The sequence below is a fragment of the Martes martes genome (assembly GCF_963455335.1).
Source record: "Martes martes genome assembly, chromosome: 7".
In the NCBI taxonomy this organism is placed as follows: Eukaryota; Metazoa; Chordata; class Mammalia; order Carnivora; family Mustelidae; genus Martes; species Martes martes.
Window position 1 is genome coordinate 30,026,882 of NC_137894.1, and position 17,371 is coordinate 30,044,252.

Sequence of the window (17,371 nt, forward strand, 5' to 3'; positions counted from 1 at the left end):
TGGAGCATGTGACTCTTGATCTTAGGGTTGTGAATTCAAGCCCCACATTAGGCATAGAGCTTTAAAAAATAAAATGCAGGCATCTGGGTGGCTCAGTTGGTTGAGAGTCTGCCTTCCGCTCAGGTCATGATCCCAGAGTCCTGGGATCGAGCCCCATATGGGGCTCCCTGCTGCGCAGGAAGCCTGCTTCACTCTCTCCCTCTGCCTGCTGCTTCCCCTACTTGTGTTCTCTCTCTCTCTGTCAAATAAATAAATAAAATCTTTTAAAAAAATAAAATATATGCATTAAAAATAACTTATTAGTTTTTGAGTAATGGCTATTTAGAACTATTCAGGAAAAAATTAGACACTTGATCATATCACTAGATAGTAATGATGGTAAGACGGAATTAGTGACAGGGCTGCTGGTAATGAATGACAAAGCAAAAGCTAGATTCAATCACAGGGTGAGCTTGCTTAGTGCTCGATGTGTAAATATATATCTTTTTTTAAAGATTTTTATTTATTTATTTGAGACAGAGAGTGAGTGAGAGAGAGACAGCATGAGAAAGGGCAAGTTAGAGGGAAAAGCAGGCTCCCCACATGGCGGGGAGCCTTACTCAGGGACTGGATTCTGGAGCAAACTGAGCCACCCAGGTGCCCTGTAAATATACACCTGTTCACTGAGAGCTATCGACATGATCGTTATTGAAGTATCTGCAGGAAATAATGCTATTGCTCATATATAACTCATTTACCCTTTAACTTCCTTTTTCTCCATAGAAACAGTTGTGATTTTGGATTAAGTGAGTTTTTTTTAGGAACACAGCCATCATGTTACATCATAACTGCCTGTACACAGGAGGTGATATGAAATCAATGAACCATTTTTTTATGTTTTTCTTTGTAGGGAAGATGGAAGAGCTGAGTCAAGCCCTGGCTAGTAGCTTTTCTGTGTCTCAAGATCTGAACAGCACAGCTGCCCCACACCCCCGCCTGTCCCAGTACAAGTCCAAGCATAGTTCCTTGGAGCAGAATGAACGGCGCCGTCGGTTGTTGGAACTGCAGAAATCGTAAGGGATGTTTTAACTCTTTGGCCTCTTTCTTCAGGTTAGGAGCTGGGAGCCAACCAGGAGGCTCTAGGTCTGGTCTCTTCAAAGTAACCCCTTTGTACGTACATCTTGTCCACGAAGTTGGAGGCATAAATCCTGGCAGAGGTAGACATCCTGTACACTGAAAGCTTAGGAAAAGATGGAAACGTCGGCAGAGACTGAAATTTGAAAGCAAAAGCTCACTTATTTGGTTAAATTTTTCTTTTTTTCCTGGCAGCAGTACCGAGCTTTGCGATTTAGGGACTTGTGAAAGCCACGCCCAGACTTCCACTCCCCACATTCCCCGTGTGGCTTCTGCACTCTGAATCCTGGCATTGGTGTGGTCTTCCTGTCTGCCTTCAGCCCACATGTTTCTGTGGAGCCCGTGAGAGTTCAGTACAAATAATTCCACAGGGAATCTGAGGAAATGTCTTCCATACACTGAATTCTCAGTGCCAAGATGAGCAAGCAAGCGAAGAGAGCAGGATAGGAGAGTTTGAGGCTGGACTGCTCTGAAGGCAGGCCCTGTCCATTTTTCCTGTGTACAACATGGGCCTCTTGGTCATAAGGAGTTGATGATTCAAAGGAACTATTAACAGCTGCACAGTTTCTCTACAATCTGCATTCTGCCCAGTGCTGCGTCATTGGCTGTATTTAGCAGAAATGGCTCCCTGTGGCCTCTGGGTTGCTTGTATATTACATTCTCAGATCACCTCCCCCACTCCCCACCCCCACCTCTGTTGTTTAAATATTATAATTAATTATTTTGGAATAGGTAACACATTGATTGTATGTATTCCGATTCAAAATTCAAAATTTGTATGAGTATATGGTGAAAAGTCTCCATCCCAGTATGATGCTAAGTGAAATAAGTCAGACTGAATATGATTTCGCTCATATGTGGACTCTGAAAAATAAAACAAATAAATAAACAAACAAAAAGTAGAATCAGACTGTAAACACAGAGAACAAACCGGTGGCTGCCAGAGGGGAGGGGGTAGAAGAATGGGCAAAATGGGCAAAGGGGGTGGGAGAGGCAGGCCTCCAGTTACGGAATGAATGAGTCTTGGAAATAAAAGGCACAGTGTAGGGAATACAGTTAATGATATTTAATAGTGTTGTATGGTGATAGATGGTAGCTACACTTGTGGTGAGCCCCGGGATAACAGAGAGAAGTTGCATCATTGTATGTACACTGGAAACTAATGTAACCTTATGTGTCAACTGTACTCAACAAAAAAAAATTAAGAAAATAAAAGTCTCCCTCCCAATTCTGTCCTCTGGCCATTCAGTTCCTCTCCCATATTATTAGTTTCTTTTGTATCTTTCCAAAGATACTCTGTGCAGGTATGAGCAAGTGTGTGGTTGTATGTGTATATGCCATTTTTTTTAAAACAGGCAGCATACAATACACTGTTCTGCACATTTTATTTAACGGCGTTTTTTTTGAGAGATTCTGTATCAGTACCATCCTGCTCAGCGGAAAGTCTGCTTGTCCCGCTCCTTCTGCCCCTCCCCCTGTTGTGCTCTCTCAGTCTCTTTAGGCACCCCTAAATAAATAAAATCTTTAATAAAAAATATTAAATCATAAACTAAGAGGCCTGTTATGAAAGTCAGATAAGAACTGGAAGAAGGGCGCAGCTGGGTGCCTCAGTTGGTTAAGTGTCTGCCTTTGGCTCAGGTCATGATCCCAGGGGCCTTCGATCAAGTCCCACATCAGGCTCCCTGCTCCACTGGGAGTCTGCGGCTCCCTCAGCCCCTCCCCATCTTGTTCCTTCTCTCTCTCTCTCAAATATTTTTTAAAAATTTTTATTTGAGAGAGGGAGAGGGAGAACCAGGCTTCCTGCTGAGCAGAGAGACCAATGTGGGGCTCAATCCCAGGACCCTGGGATCATGACCTCAGTCAAAGGCAGACTCTTAACCAACTGAGCCACCCAGGTGCCCCAAATAAATAAAATTAAAAAAAAAAAGAAAAGAAAAGAAAGGAGCTGAAAGAAGGCCTGGCTGCTCCTTAGAAAGCCATATAAATTAGGGGCACCTGGGCGGCTTAGTCAGGTAAGCGTCCCATTCTTGATTTTGGCTCAGGTCATGAGTCATGATCTCAGGGTTGGGCTCCATGCTCAGTGGGGAGTCTGCTTGCGAGTCTCTCTCCCTCTGCCCTCCCCCCACATGCACACACAGTCTCTCTCTCTCTCTCTCAAATAAATAAATACATCTTTGAAAAATAAAGAAAGAGGGGCACCTGGGTGGCTCAGTTGGTTAAGCATCTGCCTTCGGCTCAGGTCATGATCCCAGGGACCTGGGATCAAGCCCCACAATGGGCTCCCTGATCCACAGAGAGCCTACTTCTCTCCGTCTGCTGCTCCCCCTGTTTATGTACTCGCTCACTCTCTCTTTCTGTCAAATAAATAAATAAAATATTTTTAAAAATAAATAAATAAAAAAGAAAGAAATCTGTATAAGTTGGAAAGTCCCAGAAATGGTCCTTGTTTCAAACTCCTCACATCTCGGGCACCTGGGTGGCTCAGTGAGTTAAGCCTCTGCCTTTGGCTCAGGTCATGATCTCGGGGTCCTGGGATCGAGTCCCACGTCGGGCTCTCTGCTCAGCAGGGAGCCTGCTTCCCTCTCTCTCTCTCTGCCTGCCTCTCTGCTACTTGTGATCTCTCTCTGTCAAATAAATAAATAAAATCTTTAAAAAAAAATAGATAAACTCCTCACATCTCAGTGACTCCTCTCTTTAATTACTGGGGGCCTTTGGATAAGATGCCTGCCAGGCAGGAAAGTGTCACCTCTAAGGGGGGAGTAGAGATGGGAATCTGGAATGGTGTGTGCAGGAGTGGGGTCAGCCTTTCCAGCTAGTGAACCTTGAAAATTCCTTTCAACATGTTACTCTGTTTTTAGGATATTCTGGGGAAGGCTGAGTGCACTCAGAGGGGACTAGTTTAGCATTACAAAGGAAAGTCTACCATCTCTTCCACTAGAATCCCCAGGCTGCTCCTGAACTTGAAGCCCTTGAGTTAAACTAAAATTGTCACATTGTAGGGGGTCTTCCAAGGAGACATAAAAGGCCTGTCCTTGTGCCTTCTTTTCTCCAGCAACCGGCTAGATTATGTGAATCATGCCAGAAGACTGGCTGAAGATGACTGGACAGGGATGGAGAGTGAAGAAGAGGAAGATAAGAAAGATGATGAAGAAATGGACATTGACACTGGCAAGAAGTTACCAAAACGTTACGCTAATCAAGTGAGTAGTCCAGGGAAGGTGAGGCCCAAGTCCAGCCCCACCAAAGTTAATATTGCCATAAAGAGAGGAGGAGACAGGAAGAAGGAATGGGGGACTACAAAGAAGCTGGTTATGTGCATCAGGTATATGGACTAAGAGAAGAAATGGCTTCCGGTGCCATGTGGTAATGGGGTTGGAGAAGGCGCTTGTCACCGAGGGAGGCTGGGGTGCTGGGTTTGAGAACATTTACCCAATGCCACTGCAGAAAGCCACTGGGCTATTGCTACACTAACAGAGTCCATGCACTTGACATTTCTTAGTGGTCGTTGTAGGGCAGCTCTAGATTTGGCCTGCCCAGGCTAGCACTGTGCCCACCCCACCTCCTAGGTTATAGGTCTTTCCTGAGCAGTAGACTAACATGTCAGTCTTGGATCTTCACATTCAGATGGTGGAAGGTGGGGAGGACAGCTGCCCTTGAATATGGGGCGCCTGGCCAGCCACCCCAGGCCTGCCAGTTGGCCTACATGAGGTTGAGGCCATGAAACAATAGATGACAATAACAAACTTGATTAAGTGGCCTGTTGGTTGCAGAAAGAAACCAGTGTGGTTTGTGGAGCCACAGGGGAAGCTGTCATGGAGACCGTTCAGTACCCCATGCCGCCCAGGTATTCCAGAAGCCAGGGGATGGGTCCATGTGGAGCCGGGGCTCTACCTTGCTATTATATTCTTCTCTCTGTATCTATATCTTGTCGGCTCAGAATCCTGTCCTGCCTTAGGATATGGTTTCTGGGGGTGCCTGGGTGGCTCAGTCAGTTAAGTGTCTGCCTTCCGCTCACCTTATGGTCCCAGGTTCCTGGGATCGAGCCCTGCATCTGGCTCTTTGCCCAGGAGGGAGCCTGCTTCTCCCTCTCCTTATGCCTGCCGCTCCCCCTGCTTGTTCTCTTCCACCACCCCCCACCAAATAAATAAATAAAATCTTAAAAAAAAAAAAAAGAACATGGTTTCTGGGTACACCCACTCCCATCTTCTTTTTGTGTCCCTGATACAGCACAGATAACATCTTCTATGATAAAGTACAGTTCCGTTCTGTTCAGCAAGCATTGTTGAAGGCCCTGCTCTGTATTAAGCTAGACTATGTGTGGGAAGATGGACAAGGGTCCTGTACTGGAATAAGTGGAGATTATGGTTTTTGCTGTAAGAAAGTGAGATTAGCTAACAGCAAGGAAGGAAGCAAGGCTGTGAAATCAGGAAAAGGTTATTGAAAGAGGAGGCAGCTTTTTCCTTTTATTTTTTTTAAAAGATTTTATTTATTTATTTGACAGAGAGAGAGATGACAAGGAGGCAGAGAGGCAGGCAGAGGGAGAGGGGGAGGCAGGCTCCCCGCTGAGCAGAGAGCCCAATGCGGGGCTCGATCCCAGGACCCCAAGACCATGACCTGAGCTGAAGGAAGGCAGAGGCTTAACCCACTGAGCCACCCAGGTGCCCCAGCTTTTTTCTTTTTTAAAGATTTTATTTATTTATTTATTTATTTGAGAGAGGGAGAGAGTGTGTACATGAGCAGGGGGAGAGGTAGAGGGAGAAGCAGACTCCCCACTGAGCAGGGAAGCCCAACACAGGGGCAGGGCTCATCCCAGGACCCCAGGATCATAACCTGAGCCAAAGACAGCCACTTAACCCACTGAGCCCCCCAGGCGCCCCAAGAGGAGGTGAGACATTGACAGGCAGAGGTGCAGAGCATTCCAGGGCCTTCCAGGCAGCAGGAAGATGCTGAGCAAGAGCCCCAAGGTGGAAGGAGGATATGGTGTGTGGAGAGCAGTGCAGGCCAGTAAGGATGGAGTAGCACAGCGCTGTGGGAAGGAGTACGGCAGAAACATCTGCGGGAGTGTAGACTGTGTTTTAGATTATGGGGAACCACTGAGAATTTTTGAGCCAGGGACAGAGTTGGGACTTTGTATGACATGCATGTCCGTGTATAGGAGGGCCTAGAAGAGAGAGGCTGGAGTAGGTTGCTTAGCTTTGCTAAAACAATCCGCTGCCGGTGCTGAGGGCAGTGAAGGTGCGAAGGAAATGAGGTCATGAGTGTGAGAAGTGTCGCCAGGACGAATGGATAGAATTTAACAGTGGGTCGGATAGAAGAGGCAGTGTGAGAAGTGGTTAAGTGTTTAAGCTTTAAAGTCACGTCCCCCTGACCTCAAAGTCAGGCTCTTTGTTGACCTTGAGCAAGTCACTTAACGGCTCTAAGTCTTGGTTTCTTATCTGTAGAGTGGGAATAGTTACAGTACTATTTCACAGGATTGTTAGAAGGATTGAAACAAATAGTATACCCTAAATACCTAGCCCAGAGCCCGTGATAAATGCCACACAAATGTTAGCTACCATTTTTTTCAACAGCCATGTCGAGATAAATTAACATACCATAAAATTCACACATTTACAGGGTACAATTCAGTGTTTTTCGGTGTCATCACAGAACTGTGCAACCATTGCCACTCTCTAATTCCAGAACAATTTCATCACCCCCAAAAGGACCCTCATACCCATCAGCAGTCAACTCCCATTCATCCTTTCCCCCAGCCCTTAGCACTCAGTCATCTTTTTTCTGTCTCTCTGGATTCACCTCTTCTGGACATTTCCTATAAATAGAATCATATGAGATGTGCTCTTTGTGTCTGGTTTCTTTCATTTAGCATAAGGTTTTTCAAGTTCATCTGTGTTGGAACGTGTGTGAGAACTTCATTTCTTTTTATTCCCAGATAATGTTCTGTTGTCCGGATCCCCCGCATTTGGCTGGTCTACCCATCAGGTGGTGGCATTTGAGTTGCTCCCACTTTCTGGCTGTTGTGAATAATAATGCTGCTGTGGATAGTCACGAACAAGTTTTTGCACAGATATGTTTCCATTTCTCTTGGGTATATACCTGGGAATGGAATTCCTAGGGCGTATGGTCATTCTATGTTTAACATTTTGAGGAGCTGCCAGACTGTTTTGCAGAGCGACTAGAGTGTTTTACATCCCCGCCAACAGTGGAGCAGGGCTCCAGCATCTCCACATCTCTGCCAATGCTTCTTGTTGCCCATTCCTTTGAGTATAGCCATCCTGGAGGGTATGAAGTGGTGTCTCATGGTTTGTTTGTTTTTTCAAGATTTTATTTATTTATTTGGCACAGAGAGACACAGCGAGAGAGGGGACACAAGCAGGGGGAGTGCGAGAGGGAGAAGCAGGGAGCCGGATGCAGGGCTCAAACCCAGGACCCTGGGATCATGACCTGAGCCGAAAGCAGATGCCCAACAGCTGAGCCACCCAGGCGCCCTGTGTGTCTCATGGTTTTGATTTCCATTTCCTTAAGGACTAATGATATCAAGCATCTTTTCATGTGCTTATTAACCATTCGTATGTCTTCTTTGGAGAAATGTCTATGCCCTTTTTTGTTTTTTTAAGTGAGGGGGACAGGGAAAGAGAAAGAAAGAGAGAGGAGGGGCAGAGGGGGAGAGAGAGAGAGAGAATCTTAAACAGACTCCTTACTGGGCTCAGTCTCATGATCCTGAGATCATAACCTGAGCCAAAATCAAGAGTCAGACGTGTGACCAATTGAGCCACTCAAGGCGCCCCTCTATGCCCATCTTTTAATTGGGTTGTCTTTTATTATTAAGTGTTAAGAGTTCTTTATATATTCTAGATACAAGTCTCTTATCAGGTAGATAATTTGCAATATTTTCTCCCATTCTGTGGGTTGTCTTTTTACTTTCTTGATGGTATCAGCAGCAATACTAAAGTTTTAAATTTTGATGTAGTCTTATTTATCTATCCTTTGTTTTGTCACCTGTGCTTTTGGTGTTGTATCACTACCATTCTTTAAGGACACATTGACTATGTTTACTTTAAGTTTTGGTAACAGAGGAATGCCTGGGTGGCTCAGTCAGTTAAGCGTCTGTCTTTGGCTCAGGTCATGATCCCATGGTCCTGGGATCGAGCCCCACATCTGGCTCCTTGCTCAGCCAGGAGCCTTCTTCTCCCTCTGCCTGTGGTTCGCCCTGCTTGTACATGCTCTTGCTCTCTCTCTCTCTGACAAATAAGTAAATAAAATCTTTTTTAAAAATGAGATTTGGTAACAGAGAATGGTATTACCATTAACAGGGCTACACGGTACAGAAGGAGAAGGAGGCGAGTTTCAGGGATGGAAAGTACTTGGGCGACTGAAGGCCATGAATCCTGTTTTGGGGACTCTGAGTTAAGGTATAGAGAGAGCAAGCAGAGAAAGAGATACCATGTGGATGGCTGGAAATATAGGTCTGGAGGAAAGGAAAGCAGTCAGGAGATGAAAAAGCGGGAGAATTGGGGTACCTGGCTGGCTCAGTCGGTGGAGCGTGCAACTCTTGACCTTGGGGTCGTGAGTTTGTGCCCCATGTTGGGTGTAGAGCTTACTTAAGAAAATAAAGAAAGGGAGAGAGAGAGAAGGAGAATTGGGGGTGTCCTCTGAGAAGTGGCAGGTGAGGCTGCAGAAGTAGATACAACCAGCCCCAAGCAGATAACATCTAAGAGAAAAGAAAAGGGGAACCTAAAACAGCCTCCTGAAGATTCTCTGCATGTTTTGGGGGAGTGTGTGGAGGAGTGTTTGGAGGGAAAAAAAGAATAGCACTGGCTCACATGGCCAAGGGAACATGTGTCAAGGAGAATGAGGAGGTGGTGACCGGCAGCATCACACGAGGAGTGGAGTGGGGGTGGGTAAGGAGGAGGAAAGGGAAGAGAGAGACTTGGCAGCAAGCAGGTCACTGACAGCCTCTGGCAGGGCTGCGGGGTAGCAGGTCTGGACTGAGGGTGTCAGGGTTGGGGGGAGGGCAGCATCTAGAAATATGAAGTCGTTTTAAGAAGGACAAAGTGGGATAGTTTAACAGAAACACAGAGTGACAAAAGGTTTTCATTTTTATTTTGTTTTTGAAGATTAGGACTTGAGCAATTTGTGGGCCAAGGGGAAGGAGAGATGAAAGATTCCGTGGGGGCGATTCGGTGATGGCTGGTCTCTGTGGAGATGGGAGGAATTGTGAGCCATGAGTTAATCTTCGCAAAATTCATTTCAACACCATCACCACCCCCCCTTTTTTAATTTAAATTTTGTTAGTTACCACACAGTGCAATTTTGGTTTCTGGAGTAGAATTCAGTGGCTCAGTAGAATTCAGTGATTCGTCACTTCCATGTAGCACCCAGTGCTCATCACAAGTGCCCTCCCTAATACCCATCACCCATCTAGCCCATCCCCCACCCATCTCCCTCCGTCATCCCTCAGTTTGTTCTCTGTCATTAAGAGTCAATTATGGATGGGGCACCTGGATGGCTCAGTTGCTAAGTGTCTGCCTTCAGCTCAGGTCATGATCCCAGGGTCCTAGAATTAAACCCTGCATCTGGCTCCCTGCTCTGCGGGGGACCTGCTTCTCCCTCTGCCACTCCCCCTGCTTGTGTTCCCTCTCTGGCTGTCTCTCTCTCTGTCAAATAAATAAAATCTTAAAAAAAAAAAAAAGTCACTTCTGGCTTGTTTCCCTCTCTCCTTTTTTTCTTTTCCCCCTTCCCATATGTTCTATTTTCTTTTTTAAATTCTACATGTGCGTGAGATCATATGGTATTTGTCTTTCTCTGACTTATTTCACTTAGCATAATACACTCTAGCTCCATCAATGTCATTGCAAATAGCAAGATTTCATTCTTCATCCCCCCCTTCCTTAAGGCAGATTTCCCAACATTCTTTGTACAGTATTTGGGGTCACCAGTTTCGGAAATGATGATCTAGATTAAGAGCATCTCAAGGTCAGGGACCTCATTCATCTCTGAGGTGTAGCCCTTGGAACAGAATGGTTATGAGAACAGCAGGTGGACAAAGTAAGGGGAGGCAGAAGGTCCCATCACCCAGACACAGGAGGCATCGTAGAAAGAATGGGTATGGATGCAGGAAATGAAGATGAGGGGAGAAGTTGAAGCTCACAGTGAGTGGCCTCTATCCCGTCAGCTGAGACAAGTCGACTAAGACAAGTGGGGCAGAGGTCTACAGTCAGCCTTGTGTGTATTTTCACTATACATATAGGATGTGAATTCTTTGTCATTGCAAACATTGCAGCAGCACACCCCTGTTGATTTTCTTTTTTTTTAGTGTTTAATTATTCTTTCTTTTTTTAATTTTTTTAAAGATTTTATTTATTTATTTGACAGACAGATATCACAAGTAGGAAGGGAGGCAGGCAGAGAGAGAGGAAGGAAAGCAGGCTCCCCGCTGAACAGAGAGCCCGATGCGGGGCTTGATCCCAGGACCCCAGGATCATGACCTGACCCGAAGGAAGAGGCATTAACACACTAAGCCACCCAGGTGCCCCTAGTGTTTAATTTTTCTAAGTAATCTCTGTACCCAGCATGTCACTTGAATTCACAACCCCGAGATCAAGAGTCACAGACTCTACTGACTGAGCCAGCTGGATACCCCACCCCTGATGATTTTTAATGCCTTTTTTTGTGTTCCTAGTTGATGCTGTCTGAGTGGTTAATTGATGTCCCTTCGGATTTGGGGCAGGAATGGATTGTGGTCGTGTGCCCTGTTGGAAAAAGAGCCCTGATTGTGGCCTCCAGGGTGAGTCGCTGCCTCCTCCCTATCCCAGCATGCCTGGTCTGTGGCGGGAGGGATTCTTTGCACTTTGTGTTCCTTTTTTTTGGTGAGCATCAAAGCAAGGCTTATTGAGCGATAGCAAAGTGAGAGCACAAAGCTCCCAAGGAGAGAGGGGACCCAAGAGGGTTGCCACCAGGGTTTCTAAGTCCAAGGGTTTTTATAGGCTTATTAGTGGGTTGTTTTCATCTGATTAACCCTCCCTGCGCCGGTCGTCCAAACATGGGAAAGGGTGGACAGCTCCTTCCAGGGTGGTGTAAGATCCTTTCAAGAGTGGTTTCCTCTTAGGGCTGGGGCCCCTTGACCCTACCTGTCTGCCTTCCAACTATCCTTCATCATTCTCCCCTCTGAAGAGGTAACCGTAACTGCTGTTAGGGGAGAAGGGTGGCGACCATCCGAAGCTACTTCCTGCTGGTCAGGGCGTTGGATGGGGTGGCTGTCAGGATTCCTGCCGTCCCAATCTATCAAGAGGTCCTCTGTAGATGTCTGGTTTGACCTCCATGTGAGCCTCCATCTGAACCACCTTTCAGAGTTTGATGACCTTTATCTGTTAGTTGTCCTTAACAATGGTACAGATCCCGGACGAGCCCCCATAAATGTTTTAGGACTTTTTTCTCTGTCGGTGCCTGTGGTTCTTGGTCACACCACTTTGAAGAATGAAGAGGTAGGCCAGACAGAGTAGTGGGCAGCAAAGCAAGGTTTAATGAGCAACAGCAAAGTGAGGGTACAAAGCTCCCGAGGAGGGAGGGAGCCCGAGGAGGGAGGGGGCCCGAGGAGGGAGGGGGCCCGAGAAGGTCACCTGTGCTTCGAGTTCCCTATCTCTTGCAGCCTCTGGGTCTGGCATGGGTGTTGAAACACTCTCCTGCAGGAGGGCTAAGTTGAGAGCTGTCTTTGGGCCAATGACACCCCTGCAGACTGTGGAAGCAGAGGGTGAGGAGACCTTGATGCCTAATGGGAATGGTAACTTTCCACACAGGGTTCTACCAGCGCCTACACCAAGAGTGGTTACTGTGTCAACAGGTTTTCTTCCCTTCTGCCAGGGGGCAACAGGCGAAACTCAACAACAGCAAAAGGTACCTACATAAAATTATCTATTTATTCAGTTTGTGTGTTTAGAAATATATATTTTAAAGTAATCTCTACACTCAACAGGGGTTCGAACTCCTAACCCCAAGGTCAAGAGTCACAAGTTCTACCAACTGAGCCAGACAGGTGCCCTATTTATTAAGTTTTATAATTAGTAAAAGACAGTGGACGGTCCTTGGTTACTTGCTTTAAAGACTCACTTTGAAAGTATACCTTTGAAACTGTAGCTCTAGATTTGGGCCATCTCCTTCAAGTTCAAGGAAGTCGTATCCACTGAATTCAGGCCATCTTCAAGGTCAGGTCTCCTCAGTTACAGAACAGATGCAGTCCTGTGAGGACTGCTGGGCAACAAACCCCTGAATTAAAGTCGACACACCTTCCCCGTGGACACCCATTACAAGGTGACACATGCAGTTTTGGGTGGGGGAGGTCCCTTGGAATGCCGAGTGTAAAGTACAGTGAGCTGTTTCTGGGGCTTCCTGCCAAATTCCCTTTCCTCCTTTATCATTGTTCTGACCGTAGTCTCTCCAACCTAGGCTCCACTGAGCAGACTAAGTTCATGGAGGTTAAATCACTTGCCTGCGGCCATTCATCGGAGTGGTGGAGCTGGATCTGAAATGCTGTTCTCTTCCCTGCCTGTTCAGGCTCCCTGGGTGGTTCTTCATGTGCTTGTTACCAAGCCTAGCCTTTCCTGTTAGCTTCTAGAGGGCCTCACATGTGCCCTTTGGCTCATCTATCCTCATGTCTTTCCCCTACTCCTTACACCCACCCTAGCTCTGGTCAGCTCGCTTGCCTGCTTGTTCCCCACATGTGGCCAGTTCATTTCCCCTGGAGGCCTTTCCTCATGTCAGGTCAGTATTCTGGCCTGAAATGCCCTCCCACTTCCCTTCTGCCCTGTTGTTTTAATCCTCTGATCCCGGACAACTACATCTCTTCCACGCCATCTCTTCCGTGAAGCATTTCCCGCTTCTCTAGTCTCCCTCTTCTGGAATTCCTGTTGCTCTTAGTTTGTGTGGTACAGTTCTGCTCTTGGTTCTTTTCTCTGTGATCATCTTCTCTCTTTACCTAGATCGTAAGTTCCTTAAAGGCAGGAACTACTTAGAGTTAATATTCCCCACAGAACACACCACCTATCATAGGAACTCAAAAGTGCATATAAATTAAAATGGAAGATTGCTTGATTTTGGATTGGAGCTTTCCTAAGATGAGTAAATGTCCCAGTTTATCTAAAAGTTTACAATTCCCACCTGGCTTAAGGGTCGCCTTGATCTCTTTCATGCTGTCCTGCTCACATCACACTTCAGCGGCACCAGGAGCAAGAAAGGGCCATGAAGAACTTTCTCCCTGGGGTGCGTGGGTGGTTCAGTCATTGAGCATCTGCCTTCGGCTTAGGTCATGATCCTGGAGTTCCGGGATCGGGACCCGCATCGGGCTCCTTGCTCTGCAAGAGGCCTGCTTCTCCCTCTCCCACTCCCCCTGCTTGGGTTCCCTCTCTCGCTGTGTCTCTGTCAAATAAATAAATAAAATCTTAAAAAAAAAAAAAAAGAACTTTCTCCCTAATGAAGTCTGATTGGAACGGGCACCTGGTACTGACTTTCTGCTCTGTGTCCCCAGACTACACCATTCTGGACTGCATTTACAGCGAGGTGAACCAGACCTACTATGTTCTGGATGTGATGTGCTGGCGGGGACACCCTTTTTATGATTGCCAGGTAAGGATGGGTCCTCTCCTCGTGTCTTCCCCTGTTTTCTCCTCTCCTCCCAGGAAAGTGGCTCTGCGTGTGGGTTTGGTACGTGACCAGCTTCTGTGTGTGCACAGGATGTGGTATATCAAGAACATTATCTAATGTTCCTTGTATCTTTGTGTTTAAATTAGCTTCGTTTAAAAAAAAAAAAAAAGAAGTAGGAGGAACTAAGGGAAGTAAAGCAATCTTGAGGGGAGGAAAGAGTGAAACGGAGCAGAGGGGTGGGTTGGGACTTTGTAGAAGTTGCAGCCGCCCCCTCCCCTCTCACCAGAGTAGAGGAGGATTGCTGGCAGGGAAGACTGTGGGCAACAGGGATGCCACCTTGTGCAGGCTGCGCAAGGAAGAGAAGGTGGAATTAAGTCACCATCGAAGAGTCTCCAGCCAGCTCCGCTGTCTCACCAACCACATCCTGACCCTGAAAACAGCAGGGCCTCCTTCGTATGACACAATGGCTCGAATCTCTGAGGGGCCAGTTCTGGAAGGAGATTTTCCAAGTGAGGAGAACCCCCCAATATTGTCCCCTCGAGTTTCACCCTCCCCCAAGGCTTTTCTGAGATTGGCGATTCCTATGAGTGACAGTCGCAGTCCCTGGAGTGAGGCTGGGTCAACCCCTTAGACTCCATTTCTGTTCCCAACACTCCCGCATCATTGTCTCAGTTTTCTAGTGGTGATTTTTTTGTCCTCCCTGTCAATTAGTTTATCATAGTCCTTCTCACTGTGGTTAGAAATGCGAATCGGGGGGCGCCTGGGTGGCTCAGTGGGTTATAGCTCTGCCTTCAGCTCAGGTCATGATCTCAGGGTCCTGGGATCGAGCCCCGCATCGGGCTCTCTGCTCAGCAGGGAACCTGCTTTCCCTCCCACCTTCTCTGCCTGCTTTTCTGCCTACTTGTGATCTCTGTCTGTCAATTAAATAAATAAAATCTTTAAGAAAAAAAAATTAAAAAAAAAAAAAGAAATGCAAATCGGCAGACCTTATGAATCAGAGACTCTGGGGTCAGCTCACATTTTAATAAGCTTCGGGACCATCCTCATGCAAGCCCGAGTGTGAATCACGGGTTGTCACCCTAGGCTGCTGCTTTCTGTAGCCATGAGCCAGAGCATGGTTTCCCAAAGCACGAGGCTAGGTGGTGGTGCCACAGAATTCGAAAACATGCCTTGTCCTAACAATAATAGCTAAGACTTGCATTGCCAAGCACGTTTGAGCGCTATCTCACTGAAGCCCTTATAACCGCACTCTAAGGTGAGTGCTGTTGTCGTTCCTCACATATAGGCATGGGAAGCTGAGAGGCACAGATGATAAGTACCTTGCTCTAGTGCAGAGACACACCTAAAACTCAGACCTCATAAATTCAGTGTCGAACATATTTTCCTTTAATTCTGCTGAAGGTTATTTCATAACATGTATTCACAACCTGTAAATTTGGTTACTAGAATTACCTTTATTTCAGGGCGCGTGGGTGGCTCAGCTGGTTAAGCGTCTGCCTTCGGCTCAGGTCATGATCCTGGGGTCCTGGGATCGAGCCTCATGTCGGGTTTCCTGCTCAGCAAGGAACCTGCTTTTCCTTCTGCCCTCCCCCTGCTTCTGTGCACACCACATGCACGCGCTCTCTCTCTCAAATAAATAAAATCCTTAAAAATAAATAAAATTACCTGTATTTCTATAATATATAGAATAGACTTCTTAAATTTTTTTTTAAAGTTTTGATTTATTTAACAGAGAGAGACACAGCAAGAGAGGGAACCCAAGCAGGGGGAGTGGGAGAGGGAGAAGCAGTCTTCCCGCCAAACAGGGAGCCTGATGAAGGGCTCGATCCCAGGACGCTGGGATCATAACCTGAGCTGAAGGCAGACGCTTAATGACTGAGCCACCCAGGCACCCCAGACTTTTTTTAATTTTTAAAAGCGAAATAATGTACAAGAAACAAAAGGCACTTAATAGCGACAGAAGGATACATATCCGGAATTCAGAAAATAAACTAGTTTATAAGAAGTTAAAACTACATAGTAGTTTCTAATCCTCAGAATTAAAATAAAACAGATGTTAACATAATGTGCTTTGGAGTTAGAGTACAGGGTCGCCTTGTATTTTCTGTGAGGAAATGGCATAATCTCTGTGGTCCTCAGAGTCCTCAACTGTAGAATGGTGATAATCATAATCCAACTCTCAGAGTGTGGTTGAGGGTTAATAATGATGTGCATAAAGTCCTTAGCATGGAGCCTGACACCTAGTAGGCCTTCAGTGATATATGTTGGCTCTACTACTATTAAAAACATTACTGGCAGGGTGCCTGGGTGGCTCAGTGGGTTAAAGCCTCTGCCTTCCGCTCAGGTCATGATCCCAGGGTCCTGGGATCGAGCCCCGCATCCTGCTCTCTGCTCAGCAGGGAGCCTGCTTCCTCCTCTCTCTCTGCCTACCTCTCCGCCTACTTGTGATCTCTGTCTGTCAAATAAATAAAATAAAAATCCTTCAAAAAAAAAAACTTACTGGTTTTTAAGAAAAAAGATTTTTTAAGAAAAAAATCTTCAAAGATTTTATAAACATATTCCTGACCTTATGGCAGTATTTGAAGGAACAATGAGAGTAATGATAGAGGGGCTTAGGTCTTCAAATTTTAGGTGGCTATTTAGAATGGGGAGTTTTGTTCATGTTATAGTTTGAAATGAGCAGCATTTCATCTTTCTGTTTCCCTTCTCTGTGGCAGACTGATTTCCGATTCTACTGGATGCATTCAAAGCTACCAGAAGAAGGACTGGGAGAGAAAACCAAGCTCAATCCTGTAAGGCCTGGTGTTAGGACTGTAGGATTCTTTAGGGGGGTTGGTTTGGATTGTTCTCTTATCTAAATGTAATCATTATGAATGAAATTATCTTGTTGTTGAGGTAGCATGGCACAATGGGAAGGATGTGGGCTTACCAGCCTTCCACATCTGAACCAGTTTTGGCTTTAACAATTACTAGCTAAAGTTGATAATCTCATTTGGCCTTAGTTTCTCCATCTGTGTAATAGGGTTAATAACACCCGCTTTACAGGGTTGTTCTAAGAACCAAGGGATATGAAGTGTGCATGTTCTCTTAACATGATGCTTATGGTAGTCACTCAATAAATAGGGGTTGATATAAAATGCTAGTAACTGCTTTTATTAATAATGCTCTTCAGAGCTCTAGTATAGTGGTTCTCAAACTGTAGCATGTGTCAGCACTATCTGGCAGCCTGATAAACATAGATGCCTGGGCCTCCCCGCAGGAGTTTCTGATTCAGTAGGTCAGGGTGAGCCTGAGGATTTGCATTTCTAACACTGGGGAGTGTTGCTGGTGCTGCTAGTCCGTGGACCACACTTTGAGAACTTCTGTTCTTGTATCTGAGCTGAGAGTGACCTCATCTAGTCAGCTGCCTCATTTGACAGATGAGGATGTAAGCTCAGAGAAGGGACTGCCTTCCCCAAGGTTCCACAACCCAGGATGCCAGCCCCTGTGTCTTTGCTACCCACTCAGCAATTAAATATGCGCCAGCTACGTTCAGGGCATTTTGTTAGCAAAGCCCTATAGATTGGCATTTGCTTGGATTGCTTACAACACTTTTAAAGGCATTTGGATAACCAGTTATAGG

General features: G+C 46.1%; 1 protein-coding gene across 5 annotated transcripts in view; it reads left to right on the plus strand.

Annotated features, from left to right (window-relative positions):
* The window catches only part of SNUPN (snurportin 1), a 39,872-nt gene that overhangs the window by 18,912 nt on the left and 3,589 nt on the right, over window positions 1-17,371 (plus strand). For all 5 annotated transcript variants that reach the window (XM_080807677.1, XM_080807675.1, XM_080807674.1 and 2 more), the window contains 6 exons: window positions 890-1,052; window positions 4,166-4,313; window positions 10,796-10,900; window positions 11,910-12,006; window positions 13,634-13,731; window positions 16,467-16,541. In XM_080807677.1, coding sequence (XP_080663803.1) covers window positions 895-1,052; window positions 4,166-4,313; window positions 10,796-10,900; window positions 11,910-12,006; window positions 13,634-13,731; window positions 16,467-16,541 — 681 coding nt within the window. In that variant the 5' untranslated portion in view covers window positions 890-894. The remainder of the gene's footprint in view (window positions 1-889; window positions 1,053-4,165; window positions 4,314-10,795; window positions 10,901-11,909; window positions 12,007-13,633; window positions 13,732-16,466; window positions 16,542-17,371) is intronic.